Source organism: Patiria miniata, unplaced genomic scaffold (assembly GCF_015706575.1).
Source record: "Patiria miniata isolate m_02_andy unplaced genomic scaffold, ASM1570657v1 HiC_scaffold_18, whole genome shotgun sequence".
Lineage (NCBI taxonomy): Eukaryota > Metazoa > Echinodermata > Asteroidea > Valvatida > Asterinidae > Patiria > Patiria miniata.
The window spans coordinates 10,119,205-10,136,320 of NW_024037056.1; the positions used below are offsets into that span (position 1 = coordinate 10,119,205).

Sequence of the window (17,116 nt, forward strand, 5' to 3'; positions counted from 1 at the left end):
ATTTATTTTTGCTACTTTGGAACAATGCCATTTAATACCTATATATTCCGCTTAGTGTCAACAAGTGGCCTTTTACACCTTTCGATAAGAAATTCCACTTATACCTACCTGATAAGTTCAACTGATTTTGTTTTTATATTTAATGAGCAAGGCTCTTTAGGTTATTATAACCGACTTTTACAACTAAGCCTTTGGCCAGGAGGCGTGGTTTCTGTACGGTGGGAGGTGCCAAATGCTCAACATGTCACATGATGAATTATCGTTCATGCAGCACATATTCCAAACCACCCACATGGACACTGCTCACTTACTTGTCGGACGTTGTACAAGCGACGTGCAGTGCGTATGTGTCTGTAGATAATCAACGGTAGGCCTATATCTGCACTGAAAGGTGACTTCGATTATCTAGGTTTGGCTGCTGTAGGTACATACATTTTCACTCGATAGCTTTACATGATAGATGTTAATGTTTCGAGAACGCTACTGATCAACGAGTACAAGTAGTAATCTGGCAATTGTTGCTACCTCCAAACGTTTATGGAAATACGCGAAACTTGAGTTTATTACAGTCCCTTTCATTATAAATACTCGAATTCTTACCAGGTGGCGTATAGCTGTAGTGGAGTGTCATGGCCTAGCGGTTAAGAACACCGGACTCATGCTCTGGTGTTTCAGAGGCAACAGTGGCGTGGGTTCGAGCCCGGGCACGGACACTTGTGCCCTTGAGCAAGGCACTTAACCATTATTGCTTCGTCCTTCGGATGGGACGTAAAGCCGTAGGTCCCGTGTGTTGTGAAATGTACGTTAAAGACCCCAGTAACACTTATCGCTAAGAGAAGGGGTTTGCCCTGGTGTTTCTGGCAGTGGCTGCAATATGCGCCGCAGCACCTTGTAACCCTTAAAGGTGCTACATAATGGGTCTATTTCTCATATTGATGGCCTCCATGGAAAGCAGTGCCCTGCACTGATCGGAGCTACCCTAACTAAAAAAAAAAAGAAGAAAAAAAGAAAAAGATGACTGTTTACAAGGCTTTTCCTACTGACGTCCCGAAAAATGTCCACCTGTTTTCATTCTTCGACAAGCATGTGTTCCATTTTTTCTTTCAGGTTACAGTATCTCCATAACTGTATCACTCCTTCTGTTGTGCTCTTGCTTCCCTACGCTGCATCTGTAAAAGATGGGTTGTAGTTTCTTCCATCGCCCACCTGTATTTGGTTTCTGCATCATGCTCTTCGTCGTCTTCCAGACCACGGTGGCACTTTACATCGCAGGTATCCTGACCACCTTGGAGAAGCAGTACCGCATCACCACCTCCGTTGGAGGCTTAGTCCTCTCCACCAGCGACTTCGCTAGTCTCCTCTCCATCATCGGGTTGACTTACCTCGGCAATAAGTGGCACAAACCGCGCATGCTGGGCGTGCTGGGGATCATGACGGGCCTTGGGGGAATCCTGAGCGGAATCCCTCACTTCATGTACCCGGCTTACCGAGAGGATGACGCCGTGCCGATCGGAGGAAACATCACCAGGTAATGTGATTTGCAGCTTAGATGGGAAGGTATACTGATGTTATCTATAGAGAAGTGTTAATATGACTGAGAGAACCGGTTGTGAGAAAGGTTCTCGACGTTTCGGGAAGGGGAATCCGTCCTGGCTGGCTAGGCGGTTGAACGCATGGTATTACTTTTTCGCTTGGGTGATTATGCTGTTTTGATTAAAAACTTTCTTTAAAGTGTGATACCAGAAACAAATTTTGCTGATGGCTAGTTGGCGGGTTTGCAATTAAAACTGTTTTGAATGTCCGTCGGTAAGGCCCCCTTTACACAGGGCTGCGACCTATGAGCGACCAAAAATGGCCTGGACGCTCAATGCATGTCGCCTAAACCCAGAAAATCCTGTTTCTATGTATTTGCTCCAGCTATCCTTTTGCCTCCCTTGAACCGCCAAAACTGCAATTTTCGGGTATTTTCATGTCGAGCTACGAGCGACCTGTGCGTCCGCTGAGCCACTTGCCTGCCTCCCCTGTGCGTCCCATGTGCAACCTACGGCAACCAACGCCGAATGGAGGCACAGCGGTCGCCACAGACATCGTTCAATGCACGCTCTTGGTCGGCCAAAGGAGGCACAAGGGAGGCAGAAGCATGTCGCCCAGATTGAAGGTAACATTTGCAACAGAACGGATCTTTTACGTGGCGGCCATTGGCCGACCATTGTGCATCCATTCTGCAACCACGGCAATCCTCCCGTCTGCCTTATTTGAGCCACGTTTGAGCAACCAAGCTCCTCGGTGACCTTTGTGCGACTGTTTTGAACATGTTCAAAAATTAACGGCGACCATGGCGTCCATGGCGATGTCTGAACATCCTGTGTACCACCTTCGAAAGACCTAGGCAACCATTCGGCCTCCTTCGAGCCTCTAACGGCGACCTGGGCAGTTTTATGGTTGCACAAGGGAGGCCCAAAGGTCGCAGCCCAGTGTAAATTAAGGGGGTCTAAAAGCTGTCATTGCTTCCCCAGTGTGACTTGGATTCCAATTGTTGCTCAGGTGAACACACACACAGACACAATCAACCCCATAAAAATAATTCCTTTCTCCTTTCATCCCAGTTCCAACATTTTTGTCTGCGATGCGGGGAGAGAGGAAGAGAAATGCTCAGCAGAGGATATTGGTGAATCCGGCTCTAGGATACATGAGATGTGGGCCTTGCTGCTCGGCCAGGCCATCATGGGATTTGCCTACGGGCCCATCTTTCCTATCGCCCTGACTTACATCGATGATCAAGTCAAGGGTACCACCACGCCATACTACCTTGGTGAGTAGGTCCAACTGAGAGGACAGACGTTGGATGTTACTTTGACAAGCGCCTCAAAAGTGGACAACTCAAAATCTCAAATGCTTACTAGTAAAAGTTATGATGCTCCAAAATTGGACAACGCCGTTTACCCATTCCCTGCTAGCAGAAATTTAGATTTGGGGAGTCACAAGACCCGTTTTTAAAAATGTCAATTTTCTACTAACAGAAAGTTAACTTTTTTTATTTTGACGCCTCAAAAGTGGACAACTAATTTTTTTTTAATTTCTGTGAATAAATATTCATCAGGTCAACTCGTGCCCAAGTCAAATCGTACTCAAGTCAACTCGTACCCTGGGACGAGTTCACCTTGGCGCACACGCGTGTTGACTTGGATTCAAGTTGACTCGGGTACGAGTTAACTCGGCTCCGAGTTGATTTTTTGAAAACGGGTTCTGTAGCTTCTAAAATTTAAACTTCTCCAAGCAGGAAATGGTAAGACGGGGTCATCATATTTTTTGCTAGTAAGAATTTGAGATGTTTCGTTGTCCACGTTTGCGGCGCCGAGTCTTAAAAGTAAAATCAAAATTTCTGCTAGCAGAAAATTGAGGGTTTTTTTAAGCTGGTTTAGCATTTTCTTAATACCTTAAATTCTAATAGCAGAAAAATGGGAAAGGTTGTCCACTTTTGGCGCTCCAAAGCATTTACTTCTTTTTATTCATGCCAAACGAATTAACGATTTTTTATTTATTTATTTATTTATTTCTGGCAATTGAAACCAAGGATTCCTCAAAAGTGCATGTCCCAGAGACTATAGCTCGCAAGCCTGAAAATAAACATGTAGAGAGAAGACAATGAGAAGAGTTTGAGAGGTGGGAGGAAAACCCCCAGAAGAATAGTCTGGGGAAAAGCCACGGAATCAGGTAGGGACTGAAACCTAATCCACACGATGGGCGTCACGAAAATGAGACGCCCAAAATGCCGATGCACGTAGCAATATGTAGGAAGACCTATGGTCACCTAACACATCCACCGAGATATCTCCAAATAATTCCCGTGATTCCGGGAACACAATGATAAACACAAAGTGTTTCCCTACGCCGCATATACCTTGCTTTAATGGGAAACCTTGCCAATTGTACACTATTTAGAGACAGCTTCTGAATCAATTCTTGTTTAGCTGTCAATTCACTCCTGTATTATGTTTACGATATAATTATGTAGAGTTTTAACTCTAAAAGCCTTCTCTTTCTTTGCAATACCACCGCCACACGTCGTTTAGTGCGGATATTTCTTGCCAACGTTCGGCACCAATTCGTGCACAATTCTGACCAACCGTTTAGCGCTGTATACAATTTCATGCGGGATGGAGTGAGACATTAAAGCCGTTCTCAGGTCGACCCATGATTTGCTTGCGCCACGCCGGAACCGTCGGCACCAAGCAGAAAAGTCATGCTCAGGTCACAAAACTGAGAAATCGTGTGATGGTCGCGGTACACGTCGCAGAAGTTGAAATTTTTCTACTTTTGCGACTGTTGATTTTTTTTGTGAGCGCTTACTGATGTCGATCGTCTTAATATTGTCGCAGTTACACTCAGGTCGCAAAAAAATCGGCGACTGAGTTGTTCCCGACGGTCATAGCTCAGGCGCAGCTTGATCCTGAAAAGTCAGTTATTGACTGATCTGTGTTATTTTTTTTCAGTAGGTGATAGCAATCTTGCACCATCATTGTCTTTAAAAATGACGTAATTCATTTCAACAACCACCTACCCCATATGGCACAATGATCACAAATCCACCCCTTTTATGCGGGCACTTCAATCCAACAACAAGTGTAAAAAAAAAAATATTCAATTTGTTTGATCACATTCTTGATAACGATCGCTGTTTTATGTTCCCGATTGTTGCGTCTGTGTTTGTTTTGGGGCTTGTGAGCATTCAATGATTCCCTCGAAAGATAGTTTCCCCTCAAAAAGGAATTCTTGACATGACCAACGGAGCCGTTTGACCAGAAATCACCCCCTTGGGGCCAACAGTGACGATCGAAATTGTTACTTTTTTATTACCTTACTGATATCATTGTTCTGCATTGTCTGTTCGTATTGTATCGCGTGCTTTTGACTTTTGCCCGAACCAGTTTTGAAAATTGTGTTTTCAAGTGACATTTTAAGGGGGAAACGAGTTTCGTTCCTCAACAACTGATACCCTCAACGAAAAAAATTAAGTACGGAAGAACTTGTTACAATTTCAAATAATCCATCTATGCATATGTCAGTATGCATAATTATTATACTATTGTGCAATGATATCTTTATTACCTTTATTTACTGATAGCTTTGTTGTTCTTTACTGTCTGCTTGTATTGTACAGGTACTTTTGAACTTTTGCCCGAACCAGTTTTGAACAGTTTTGGTTTTAAGTGACTTGTTAAAGGGCAAAACGAGGTTCGTTCTTCAACAACAGATACCCTCAACGAAAGAACTATAAATACGAAAGAACTTGTTACAAATAATTCAAATACACCATACATGCATTTGTCAGTACTGGTGCAGGCAGAGCAAAATTAAAGAAACGCGAGGCCAAAAATAATAATAAACATTCAGGGAAAAAAACAATATTGGCCAAAGATAAAGCACCGGACAAATCAAACTATATTATCATCATAACCATCACCATTGGGCGGACGCAGCCGAGATGGATGCAACCAAACTCTTCCAGACTCTCTTGTCCGCCATGGCCGTGGTGATGTCATCAATGTGCTGGCTCACATCGTTGCACACAGTGTCAACGTAGTTGAGGGGTCTGCTCCATCTGTTGGGGCAAGGCAATCTCCAGCAGATGAGGTCGGAGACAACTTGCTCCTTGGCTATATAGCAGTGGCCATTGTGGGCTATGCGTTGTGCTACTGTAGTTGAGATGCTGCCGTATATTTCCGCCTTTGTCTTATGTTCTTCCCTCCAGGAAATATTTTGCGCTCTCATGAGGAGGCGAGTGTAGGTGCAATCTAGTATCTGTTATACCACTTGACAGTTACTCTCTTAGTATTACCAGTTAATTCCATATTGATAATTCATAGATAGAATTTAAGGAACAAGAAAGTAAAGCGCTTTCTCAAAAACACTTTGACAGCATTCAGGACAAACCTTCAAACTTTCTTCTGGAAGACAATATTCATGTACCATATACGTGCGCCGAACATTACAAACAGATCCACGCTTTATATACTTTTTGGAAATTTTGGAACGACACGCTATCCCCCACCCCCACCACCCCATAGCGGAGGAGTTATACTTTTCTTCGGGTGATCTTGCATGTTCTGCGCAACAAACATCCTTCGTGACTGTGAAACAACATCCTGTTGAGCTCTCACTCACTTCACTAGACTTTTGCGTACCACATGTAAAATACTTCTGTGATGTACTTTTCCTTTGTCAGCTCTTCTCCTGACAGGTGGCTCAACTGCCACCTTGGTTGGCTACGGTCAAGCCTTCTTATTCCTCCCCCTGAACGTCAACTGGCCGGCCGAACCAGACTACACCAAGGAGTGGATCGGAGCCTGGTGGATGGGCTTCATCCTGGACGGCATCATCATCATGTTGGTCTCCATCCCATTCTTCTTCTTCCCGAAGGAGATGGATGTTGAGATTGACGAGAAGGATATACCGAAGGAGAAGCTTGCTGTGATGAGGAGGAAGGGCCAAGATGAGAAGCTTGGCGTGAAAGGTGAGTCGAACATTGGAATAGAAAGAAGAATGCTTGCGCCTCCAATATGATTCACGATTAGTTTCCAGAGTTAGTGCTGAGACTTATTCTAGTTAATTGTTCATCCCAGTGATGGAGGACTCGAGTTGGGACTCGAACTCGTGTCCGAACTAGAGTCCATTTTGGGTTTGGACTCGTGACTCGGTTCAGATTCGTGGCCTTTTGGACTCGGCTTGGGTCGGACTCGTTTTGTGGCTGACTCGGACTACCTGTCGGACTCAAATCGAGTCCATTAAAAAAAAATGAATAAAACAAACTGAATTGGTTTTAAAAACGGTCCCGCGTCTGATGTCTGATCATTTTTAACTACCTGTGAAAATTTCATTGAGATATATTTTCTATCGCAAGAGACTGTATTCTCAGTGTTCTTGTGCACGCACGTGTTCTGCTATAAAAACCATTTCGCGACTGGACTCGGACTTGGCTCGGACTTGCCAATTTGGACCCGGACTTGAGCCAGACCCGGGCAAAAATAGACTCGGGTTTGGACTGCACTCGAGCCTTCGTGGACTCGGATCGGATCGGACTCGACTACATCACTGGTTCATCCTTATTATATATTAAGTACCGGTACCTCATGTCTTTATATTGATTAGATAAAACCATACTTTGATTGATTTTCAATAATTTTTTTATGACAATGCATTGAGGTAGTATTTCTGTACCTGTAAGGTAGAGACGGTCCAAAAGTGGTTGCACAGAGGCATCGATGTCAGTATCAGCTGTACCAGATTGTGACTATCTTCTTTCGAGAAACGATGTCAACAACATGTTTTAAAAATGATGACACGTCAGCAAATTTTAATTAACGGCCTACCAGCGACCTAGATCAAACTGATTATGTGTTTTTGATCGTCAGATTTTCTTCAAGTCTCCAAGCGAGTTGGTACCAACTTTATCTTCATGATCATTCTGGTGGGCAACATCTTCGACTTGGCAGTGGCTGCCTCCTTCGGGTTCTTCATGGCGAAGTTCCTGGAGGTCCAGTACAACATCCCAGCCGCCAATTCCTCCTTATTCGTCGGTAAGTTGTTTTTTTTTTCTTTGTCATTTCCAAAGTTCCAACCTTTAGTACAAGGTGTGCAACATCAACGGAAAGGAATCTCGACGTGGTTTCTTGGATATCTTTAGTCTATGTTTAGACAAACAGTAAGCATCCTAAACGTTCTGAGTCTCGGAATCTGACTTGCTTGGCGCAACGTGTGTGCCTCTTGTTTTACAAACTTACTTTCGTCAACCATTTCACAAAGTAATTGGTACGCATCGGCTTTTGGACTGTTTGGGCGGCATGCCTATGTTACTTTGGTGTCTTGAGGCACAAGTTGTATGAGGCACCTTTTTATCCTCTGCTGTTTCATATGCTTAGTGGGGATGAGGTCCATCCCCTGTTCGTCGTCCTCTCTTAAATGCCCAATAAGTTCCTCCGTGCCAAATTTATGTTTTAATCAGACCAATCTTTTTTTCGCCTTATAAAAGGCTCCACCAGTTGCTTGTCGTCTGCTCTTTAAACAAAGTGTCCTCCAACTTGTGTTGTCTTTTTTCCATTTCGCTCCTTCTTCGTTCCCCTTAATAGGAATTATCATCATGCCTGGCGCTCTACTTGGCAACATCGGTGGCGGATTAATTGTCAAGAAGCTGAAGCTGACCTCCAAGGGATGCGGGCAGTTCGTTGTGGTTTTTAACATCATTGTCATGGCTTGCATTCCAGGCGTTTACTTCCTATCGTGTCCGGTACCTAGCTACTCCGGCTTCGCTGACGGCAAGATCAGGTGAGGGCGTGCTTCCATAGATCCTAACTTCCTGCCAATCGATCAAATAGTGCGCACCGACCACATAGCTCAGTAAACTCAGGTGGGCGGGGCTTATGCCCAATCCGGAAGGGTCCATACAAACATTTGAAGAGTCGACGTTTTCCTGCAGACAACGTACATCCATCTGTTACAACTAGGCCTTTGAGCTTGATAGGCTGATTGTCATCCCAACAGCACCAACCTTACAGTGAATTAAATTATCCTGATGTAACCGGGGAGAGCGAAATAATGTTAAACATAATAGGTCACTCTCCGCACTACCGCGCGGTTCCACCAGAGAAATACAATTTGGGTGGAGTGAAATTGTCTGGTTGTCTCTGTATTTCAAAACGTTTTATTTATCGCAAAATTGAACAGATTCCAAAAATATGAGGCAATGACTATGTACAAATTATATCGGGTATTTATGAAATTATTTATAAAAGAATGATAGTATATTTAAGAACGATTTTATAAAAGAACGATGCTATGAAAGAATTTAAATGAACGACAGTAAAAAGTGTAAATGAACGACAGCCTAAAGAGAATATGCAGTGATGCACTGTCTATCTAAACATCTGAAATAAAGGATGATTAAAAATCATCAATGATATGAAATAATATTTCTGAAGATTGGCCAAGATTAAAAAAAAGAAGCTTTGTTCTGAAGGCAATGGCATGTATGAGAAAATACACAAGTATTCTTAAAAACAGTGGATTCCCAGAGCTTCTCAAAAATATAAAAAGATTGGAAATGCATTTGAATATTATTACGATGAAATAAATAAACTTTGCCATTATTGAACCGGCCTCAAATTGTAATTATCAATCGGATTACAACATCGGTTTGTCATTTTGCAGCACAACTAACCCATGTAACGAAGACTGCACTTGCTCTGATGGGCGATACGAACCAGTCTGTGGCTATGATGGACTTGTATACGCCACGCCGTGTTTTGCTGGCTGCACCGGGCAACAGGAGAATCAGACGAGTGACCCTAATACCAACATCACGGTAGGTATAGATACCAACTTGAACCTGCGCCATCAAGTATCAGTTTTCAATTGATTGATATTTATGATGTTGCGATAATAACCGTTTGACGTCACTACAACGCGGTGTAGACAGGAACGCTCTGGAGGATGTTGTAGTACTCGTACTCGCTACTCGTACTCGATTACATTTTTTAAAGTACTCGTGCTCGTACTCGAATGTCAAAGTACTCGTACTCGAAATGACGGTACTCGTACTCGGGCAGCAAAGTACTCGTACTCAACTTGTCAAAATTGTACTTTTTCATCAAAGTATTCGAACTCGAATAGTAGTACTCGAAAAATGGTGAGTGGGTCTGTATATCGGTCTGACTGGGCCTGGGTCAATTACGCACAGTGAACCATTTTGCCGTATGGCCGTATTCGGAAATAGAAGTACTCGTACTCGGAAATACAAGTACTCGCACTCGGAGACCTGTACTTGTACTAGGAAGTACAAGTACTCGTACTCGGTACTCGTTAACCTTAGTACTCGGCAGTACTCAGTAGGCCTACTCGGAAAAAAGTACTCGACTACAACACTTGAAAGAATACAATAATGGAAAACCAGTTAAACATGGTAGGAAATAACCTTTGCCACACTATATGCCAGGAGAGTGTCATTGTCCCTATGCGTACCTGTTGCACCATCTATTAACCAACTATTGGTTTATTGGTCACGAACACATTGACAAGTGTGAACTTGATTCAATCCGAGCAGTTGCTGGGCTCCATCTTTGAAAACGCTGACAGAAACTTAGAAAAGAGTGTATAGTTGTGTCCGTATCCAGTCATGCACCTAAATAGAGGTTTGCACAGGCTGTGTCGAGTAGTTCCTGACGTCATGGCATTTCGACCAACCAAATAAGCCAATAGGTCATGAATATGCATGAAATGGGTGATCACCATAATTGTTCTTCCAAAAACAGGTGTACACTGGTTGTGCATGCAGTGCAGCCAATGCCACGGATGACTTTTCCAGACAGGCAATGGAGGGCAAGTGTCTGGAACCTTGCAACATGATCTACTTTGCTTGCATCTTCCTCTTCTGCATCGTCTTCTTTGGGACAGTGAACAAGAATCCATTAGTCATCATGACCTTGAGGTAATGTTGTTCCCTCTCTCCCCAAAACAGCTAAAATATCAGGCATGCACAACAGCGCCCTCAACGGTGGCGATTGTTAGGTGTCAGTGTTGAACATGCAAAAACTGTCAACCGGACGGATTTGTCTTACGATGTTGAATTAAGAGAATCTAAAGCAAGCTTTCCTTAATATTCATTCCTTGTTGCTTTTCTCCTCGATTTGTCCTTGATTATTTTTACAACATGCCAGCCACCTGTACGGACGAGCTAAAACTTGAGATAACATCCGTTGTGAACTCCCACGAATTCACGCTAACGCTGACGAGCGCCCTCTATTCCTATCCATACTTGTGAGGTCAAAAACCGCGGGAGCGTTGACCGGTTTCCCTTCATGAGAGACTGTCACTACTCTTATTTGATCTGCTGAATATGTTAGTTTTTCTTTTACTTTGCAGGTGTGTTGAAAACGATAAGACGTACGCCCTCGGAGTGCAGTCATTTTTTGGACGAGCTTTGGGTGATTAATACTACTATTTTCTTTTTTTCTTTTTTATTGAAGCTCATTATTTAGTGAAACACGTAACTGAAGTGACTTGATGTCAATATTATAAAATGTGTTTTATACAGATTTGCCAAAAACTTTTATGTTGAATTCTGCTCACTTTAAGCCATTCAAGAAACAGTAGAGAATTTCAATCTGAAAAAAAAAGAGCCGCCGTTCCACATGCGCGTTTGGTACCACGTAGCCACGTAGTATCACTCCCTTAAGCCGGCATCAGGTCGACTTTGCGACTACAAAGATCAGTCGGCGACTGACTTTTCAAGATCAAGCTGTGCCTGAGCTACAACCATCGGGAACAAATTAGTCACCGATTCTGTGCGACCCGAGTGTAACTGCGACGATACTAAGACGATCGGCATCACTTTGCGCTAAAAAAAACCCTCAACAGTCGCAAGAGCAGAACAAATTAATGTCAACTTCTGCGACGTGTTCCGCGTCAATCACACGATTTGTCAGTTTTGTGACTGACCTGATCACGGTTCCGTCGTGTGACATAAGCAAATCGTGGGTCTACCTGAGGCTAACTTTAGGCTTCCAGCTTGCAAACAGGCGTAAAACACGCGACGGCAAAATAAAACGAACTAAAAATGCACGTATTCAAAAAAGCACCGTTAGTGTACTACAGAAATTTCAATGGCGCAAAATGTTGTTGTTTTACGTTCGTACAGCAGAAAATTGGAAAGATATTATTATATTCGAATAGGTCTTACCTTTCTTAACACCTTGTTCCAGGTTTTCTACCGGCTCCGCTGTACTTCGGGGCGGCGATTGAAGGCGCTTGTATCCTGGACCGAATCGAGTGCGGCGTGGCAGGCGACTGTCTCATCTACGACGCTGCGCTCTTCCGACTTACCTTCCTTGGAATCTTCTTCGGTCTGAAGGTGAGGAGCAAAAAGATGGTGTTGTATTGGTATTCGTGAGGGATCACAAGTCATCCCAAGTCCATCACATGTCATTACAAGTCCATCACAAGTCCATCACAAGTCAATCACAAGTCATCACAAGACCATCGCAAGTCAATCACAAGTCATCACAAGTCAATAACAAGTTACCCAGGCCCAAATCGGCTCATTCAAAAGTTATTCAAATGACCAGTGACCATTCCTTTGTCAGTGCTCATTCCCTGTTACTTACAACCATGGAGCTATTAAAAAGTGCCCCTTGATCTTGATTTGTGCTCACCGTTTTTGTTTAATAGCCCCATGTTATAACTCGCAGCTGAATTTATTTGCCATTTATCTGTGATCAGACGTGTGATGTGTTGTGGCCATCGCACATATTTCAACCACAACATCGAAAGGTAAAGCATGTCATTCGTCATTTGTGCATTTTTTTTATTGTTTGAAGTAACACAAGTGCTCAAAATCCAAAGAAGGGTGCTTAACAACTAATCTGAGAAGATTTTGCTCAGTGAATGCTGTACATTCCGAAAAAAAACCACAATATTCTCGGATCTTGATTTCCATTTAAAAGTTGCACAGTCATCAGCTACGCGATGTCACGCACTAAACCGACGAATTATGGCAACCGCGCGCGCTGTGCGTCGTGTCAACGTTTGCGCGTACCCACTCACGGCGTCGCCGAGTTAACCTTTCGCCGTTTGCGAGTAAGCCACGCCCCTTAGACAACCCTATGGAGTTTTTGTACACTAAATTTTCTTTGTCTCAGATTTTGCGCGTTCTGCGTCCATTTGTATATCATGTAATTGGACAATATTACACAAGCTGCATTGATACGATTCTAACGCGATTCTACTGCGATCGGTCAATTGACGCGCTAAGGTGAACGACGCCATGTTCTGGGACAAAATGTGCGTGGATAGATATACGCCTGTCCCACAACATGGCGTCGCGCGCCTTCGCGCGTCGATTATCGAACGCGTCTGCAAGCGGTCTATTCCCAACGAACTACTAACGGATATGTCCAAAATGCGTCTTTAGACGCATACGCATCTTTGGAAATGACCTTCTTTTATTGTTTTCTTCAAACTGACAGCAAGCCAGAAAGAGTAATTTCACAGGGAGTTTAGTGCCAATACTATCTTTAACTCCAGTATGCTTTTTTAACAATAATTTCGCCAGTTACTTTTGATAGCTGCAAATGATATACTCTACCTTTAAACAAAGATATATTTCATTCGAATGTGCACGAAATCGTACCGTCTTCGTAGAGCTTTTGACTGCAATATAACTCAAGTGCCCATCATTATTCTCTCTTTCACCGGTGAGGGGGTACTAGTGCACGGGGTCCATATTGATTCCAACGTGCGTAGGACATTTTTTAACTTGACAGGAGATGTGGAACCGCTAACAAAGGGTTAGATAGGCTCAGTGGGAAATCCAGAGGTCGCAGGTTCAAACCTCCCTCCACTGAATTTCTTTGTTCAACTTTATATTTGATGACTAAAGAACAGTTTAATTATGCTTCCCTTCCCCGTGTCTTTGTAGGTTCTTACACTGGCATGCTACGCCACAGTTACAGTAAAAGTGATCACAAACGGAAGGGAGGAGGGTGAACAAGATAAATACGAAGAAGAATTGAAGGTATAATTACCGACTTACGCAAGTCTGTAAATGCAGTTAGCCTTTCAAACAAAATCAGACGCGGATCCGGGGCCGGGGGCGGTTTGGGGGTCAAAACCCCCAGCTCTTTCAAACTCTTTTTTTAGTTCCATAGAAGTTCCTAACATAATGCTAACACCCCCACCCCCGCTCTGACAACCAAAAACAACTATACTGGTATCAATATACGCCTGTGGCCAAAATACGGAAAGAGCCTGCTGGGTAATACGGGGGTATTTGTAGCCTACACTAGTCTGAAATATAGTGTTAATAATCGTCGTATTGGAACAGCGCCCCCATTGAAAGTATGGTGCGCCCCTCCCCCCCCCCTATTGATTTTGCGGTGCCAAGTGTCCGGACAAAAATAACATGTCTATATTTCAGTATTGATTTGCTGATGAACCCCCCCCCCCCTTGCAAAAAAATCCTTGATCTGCCCCTGAAATGTTTGAATGATGATTCTCCAATTCATGTTCGTTATATAAATATAACAGAATGATTCCAGACTGCAACCGTTTCATGATTCACATGTAACATCAGCCATATTACGTCGGGGTACAATACCTGATTGAGAGGTAAACAAAAACGGTGTTTCCCTGTCTTTTTTTTCTCAGAATGGTGCCCTGCAGAGTGGACTAGAAGGAGCGTATAACAAAGGATACGATGGCGAATATAAGCTAGGGACCAAGACGGATCTCACCGAGCTCTAATTCGATCAAGATCACCTTGGGAGAATACAAAGAAATTAACTTCAATTGTGTTCATTGCAGATGTTAACAAGATGTTTGTTTTTAGAAAATTGTCCAGAGAGGAATATATTACTTGTGCCCGCCGAGGGGTTTTAAGTCACGGCAATCCAAAATTTGTTTAAAAAAGATGACCTATCAATGAAGGCTTGGGACTAATACAGCCATAATTGTAATTGTGGGAAACTACCTGCTCATCACCAATGTGAACATTAACTTGGGGGTAATCCATCAAACGGCTATCCGATATTTTCTTGTTTGACAATTCAGTCGTGGGAAGACTTGAAAAGCTGGCGGTGAGATTTTATTTTTGCAGGATAACTACAAGTACACTCCATATTATTTGAACAAAATCCTCCACAGGTGCCCATTTGTTTGTTCATCCTTGACCTAAAAATATATGTTGATTTATTTTTCTTTACAATTCACGTTGCGCAAGTATAGGTATGGGTAAAATCGAACTCGTTTGTGTGCAGTATGGGCGGCCATTCATGCATACTAAAAAAATATAGCAGTAATAAAAAAAAACACTCCTCAAAAATAACTCTGTACAATAAATAACTGTAGACTTCAAACTCTGTGGTCCAACTTGCATAAATTCTAGAACAGAATTTCACGGGTGAATTCACTTGAGTTTACTAGGGCAGTATTTTTTAGTGTTCCATAACGCGTGGGAAAAAAAGAGGTGCAAGTTTGGTTAGGCATGCGCAGTCTCTTGAAGCGTTTTATCATTGTATTAAAGAGTAAAAACGAAATGCAGTACTGTAGTTAATATTTGGAGATGTAGGCGTACGAAAATCGAAACTTTATATCATGCTGGAAACGAGGGCGGATCGGGGGGGGGGCCAACGGGGCCATCCCCCCCCCCAAAAAAGTGACGTCGAACAAAAATTAAGGCACTGCGTAAACCACCATGTTAAGTTCCTCAAAAAGACTAGGTTAAAGTGGTCAGAAATAGCCTCACATCGCACCACATCTAGAATCCCTTAGGCGACCCCCGAACCTCACCCCGTAATTTTTTTGGACCCACTTTTTGGGGGACCAACATATTTTGGGGGCCCCAAAAATTGTGTTCTGGATCCGCCCTTGGCTGGAAATGGAAGAAAGTGACCTTTTTATGGTGCTGAAAATGGTCATGAGATAATGGAGAAGGGGCTTTCGAAGAGGAGAGGATAATCTGAATTAACATAAATATCGGAGGGAAGTAATGAAGATTGTACAAACTGTAACAGTTTTAATGCAAAAAAAAGAAGAGTTAGGCCAATAAAAAAAGTCTCCGGTTTCTGGTATGCGCGCGCGTCGCCGTAGCCATGCGCGTCGGCAAAATGAAACAGTTTTTTTTTCAATGAAAGATGATGTCTCAAAACCGCCAAACTCACTGGTTTGACTGGAATCCTGCTACTGCACAATTTTAACGTGTTTTTAGATGGGGTTATGATCGAGAATAAGCTTTATGTGGCCTCTCTGGACTCCCATATATTTGCACTAAGTTTAGTCGGGCACCATTTGCAGTCATCAGCCGACATTTAAAGCAAAAAAGTCAGGTAAAAAAAAAAAAGCCGCGTCGCCGCACCACGTTTTGGACAAGCTCCATACCAGAAACCGGAGACTTATTTTTTTTGGCCTTATGGTACAAACAAGAACATCGTTTTGTGAAGGGATTTCACACACACAAATTACCAACGGTGACTTTGCATTGATCCTCTAAACTGCATTGAAATGAACCAGTATTTACAACCGTAGATCCAATTGTGGAATCTCAGGACCCTCCGTGTCAACGATTAGTTTGACACACAAAATCTAAGGATAGGTTTGTGTGAGTTGCATGTGATCAATCATGCGAAAGTGTCTGTGGGGTCGCTATTGAAACTGCCCCGTGTGGGGTATTTTGTTAGGGCAAAGGAAAATTGGTGGAAACTGGTACGAGCCAGAACTGCCACGTCATAAACTTGGCCTAGATTTGTCTCTGGTGGTGGTTTTTTTTATTGGAGTTATAATTACAGCTATGAGCTATAAAGGCTAGCATTTATTTACCCCAGCCACTCACAAGGTCATCGAATTCTGTGTGTTTGTGTTAGTACACTTTGGATTGCTTTTTTTGTGCCTTTGCACGTACGCAGCTTTTAAATGTTTACAGCAACATTTATACAAAATATACAGTTTTGGTGTTAACAATCTAGGTTTAAAGGGAAAATACAACATTTGCAAACATCAAAAAATAAAACTACCAAATCATTTTGAAATACCTTGCTGGACTGTTAGTGAATGACAGTGTAAAGCATCCTGTAAAATCATGGCACCTGGTATACTGTCATTTTCAAGAAAAGTGGTATTTTTGTATCAATTTCCAACGCTGATCGGCCGATCAGCGTTGGAAAAAAAACTGGCTTTTTTTCAAATACTGGCCCCAGTTGACCATCGCACTTGTTTGCAATTGATTACACACTTATGAACGGGTACAAGCCAGCTAGACTGGTTCCCTGACCTTACAATTCCCCAATATATGCAAACTGCGCTGTTTCTTCTTAAATGGAGTCAGGGAACCAGACTACAGGAAAATGATTGTTTTCTTGGTTTTTATAGCATTTTCGAACCCAAAACCTCAAAAAAGTCAGTGTAACTATATTTGCTATTTATTTCCAACCCCCCAATTCCATCCATTTCTGAAAATTACAGCAAAAGCAAATGATGTATATTCCCTTTAATTAAGATTCTGTTATGATTCTGATTTATGCGCGGGTGCATGTCATCTGATTGATTCATAATTCACATTAATGTTCAAAATTAT

General features: G+C 42.7%; 1 protein-coding gene across 1 annotated transcript; it reads left to right on the top strand.

The window, feature by feature from the left end:
• Nucleotides 1-1,178: 1,178 nt before the first annotated feature.
• Nucleotides 1,179-14,389, top strand: LOC119725148 (solute carrier organic anion transporter family member 5A1-like). Its single transcript, XM_038196508.1, has 11 exons — nt 1,179-1,528; nt 2,607-2,812; nt 6,227-6,514; nt 7,413-7,577; nt 8,127-8,322; nt 9,205-9,358; nt 10,305-10,480; nt 10,915-10,976; nt 11,754-11,902; nt 13,469-13,564; nt 14,197-14,389. Exons 1-11 carry the CDS (start codon nt 1,179-1,181, stop codon nt 14,290-14,292), a joined length of 1,938 nt encoding a protein of 645 aa, XP_038052436.1. The 3' UTR covers nt 14,293-14,389.
• The last annotated feature ends 2,727 nt before the right edge of the window (nt 14,390-17,116 follow it).

Excerpts from the sequence above, each read along its gene's own strand:
- LOC119725148 (XM_038196508.1), top strand. The coding sequence starts at position 1,179 with ATGGGTTGTAGTTTCTTCCATCGCCCACCTGTATTTGGTTTCTGCATC. Across the intron at positions 7,578-8,126 it reads CAATTCCTCCTTATTCGTCG|GAATTATCATCATGCCTGGC; the intron begins GTAAGTTGTTTT and ends TCCCCTTAATAG. Across the intron at positions 9,359-10,304 it reads ACCCTAATACCAACATCACG|GTGTACACTGGTTGTGCATG; the intron begins GTAGGTATAGAT and ends TTCCAAAAACAG.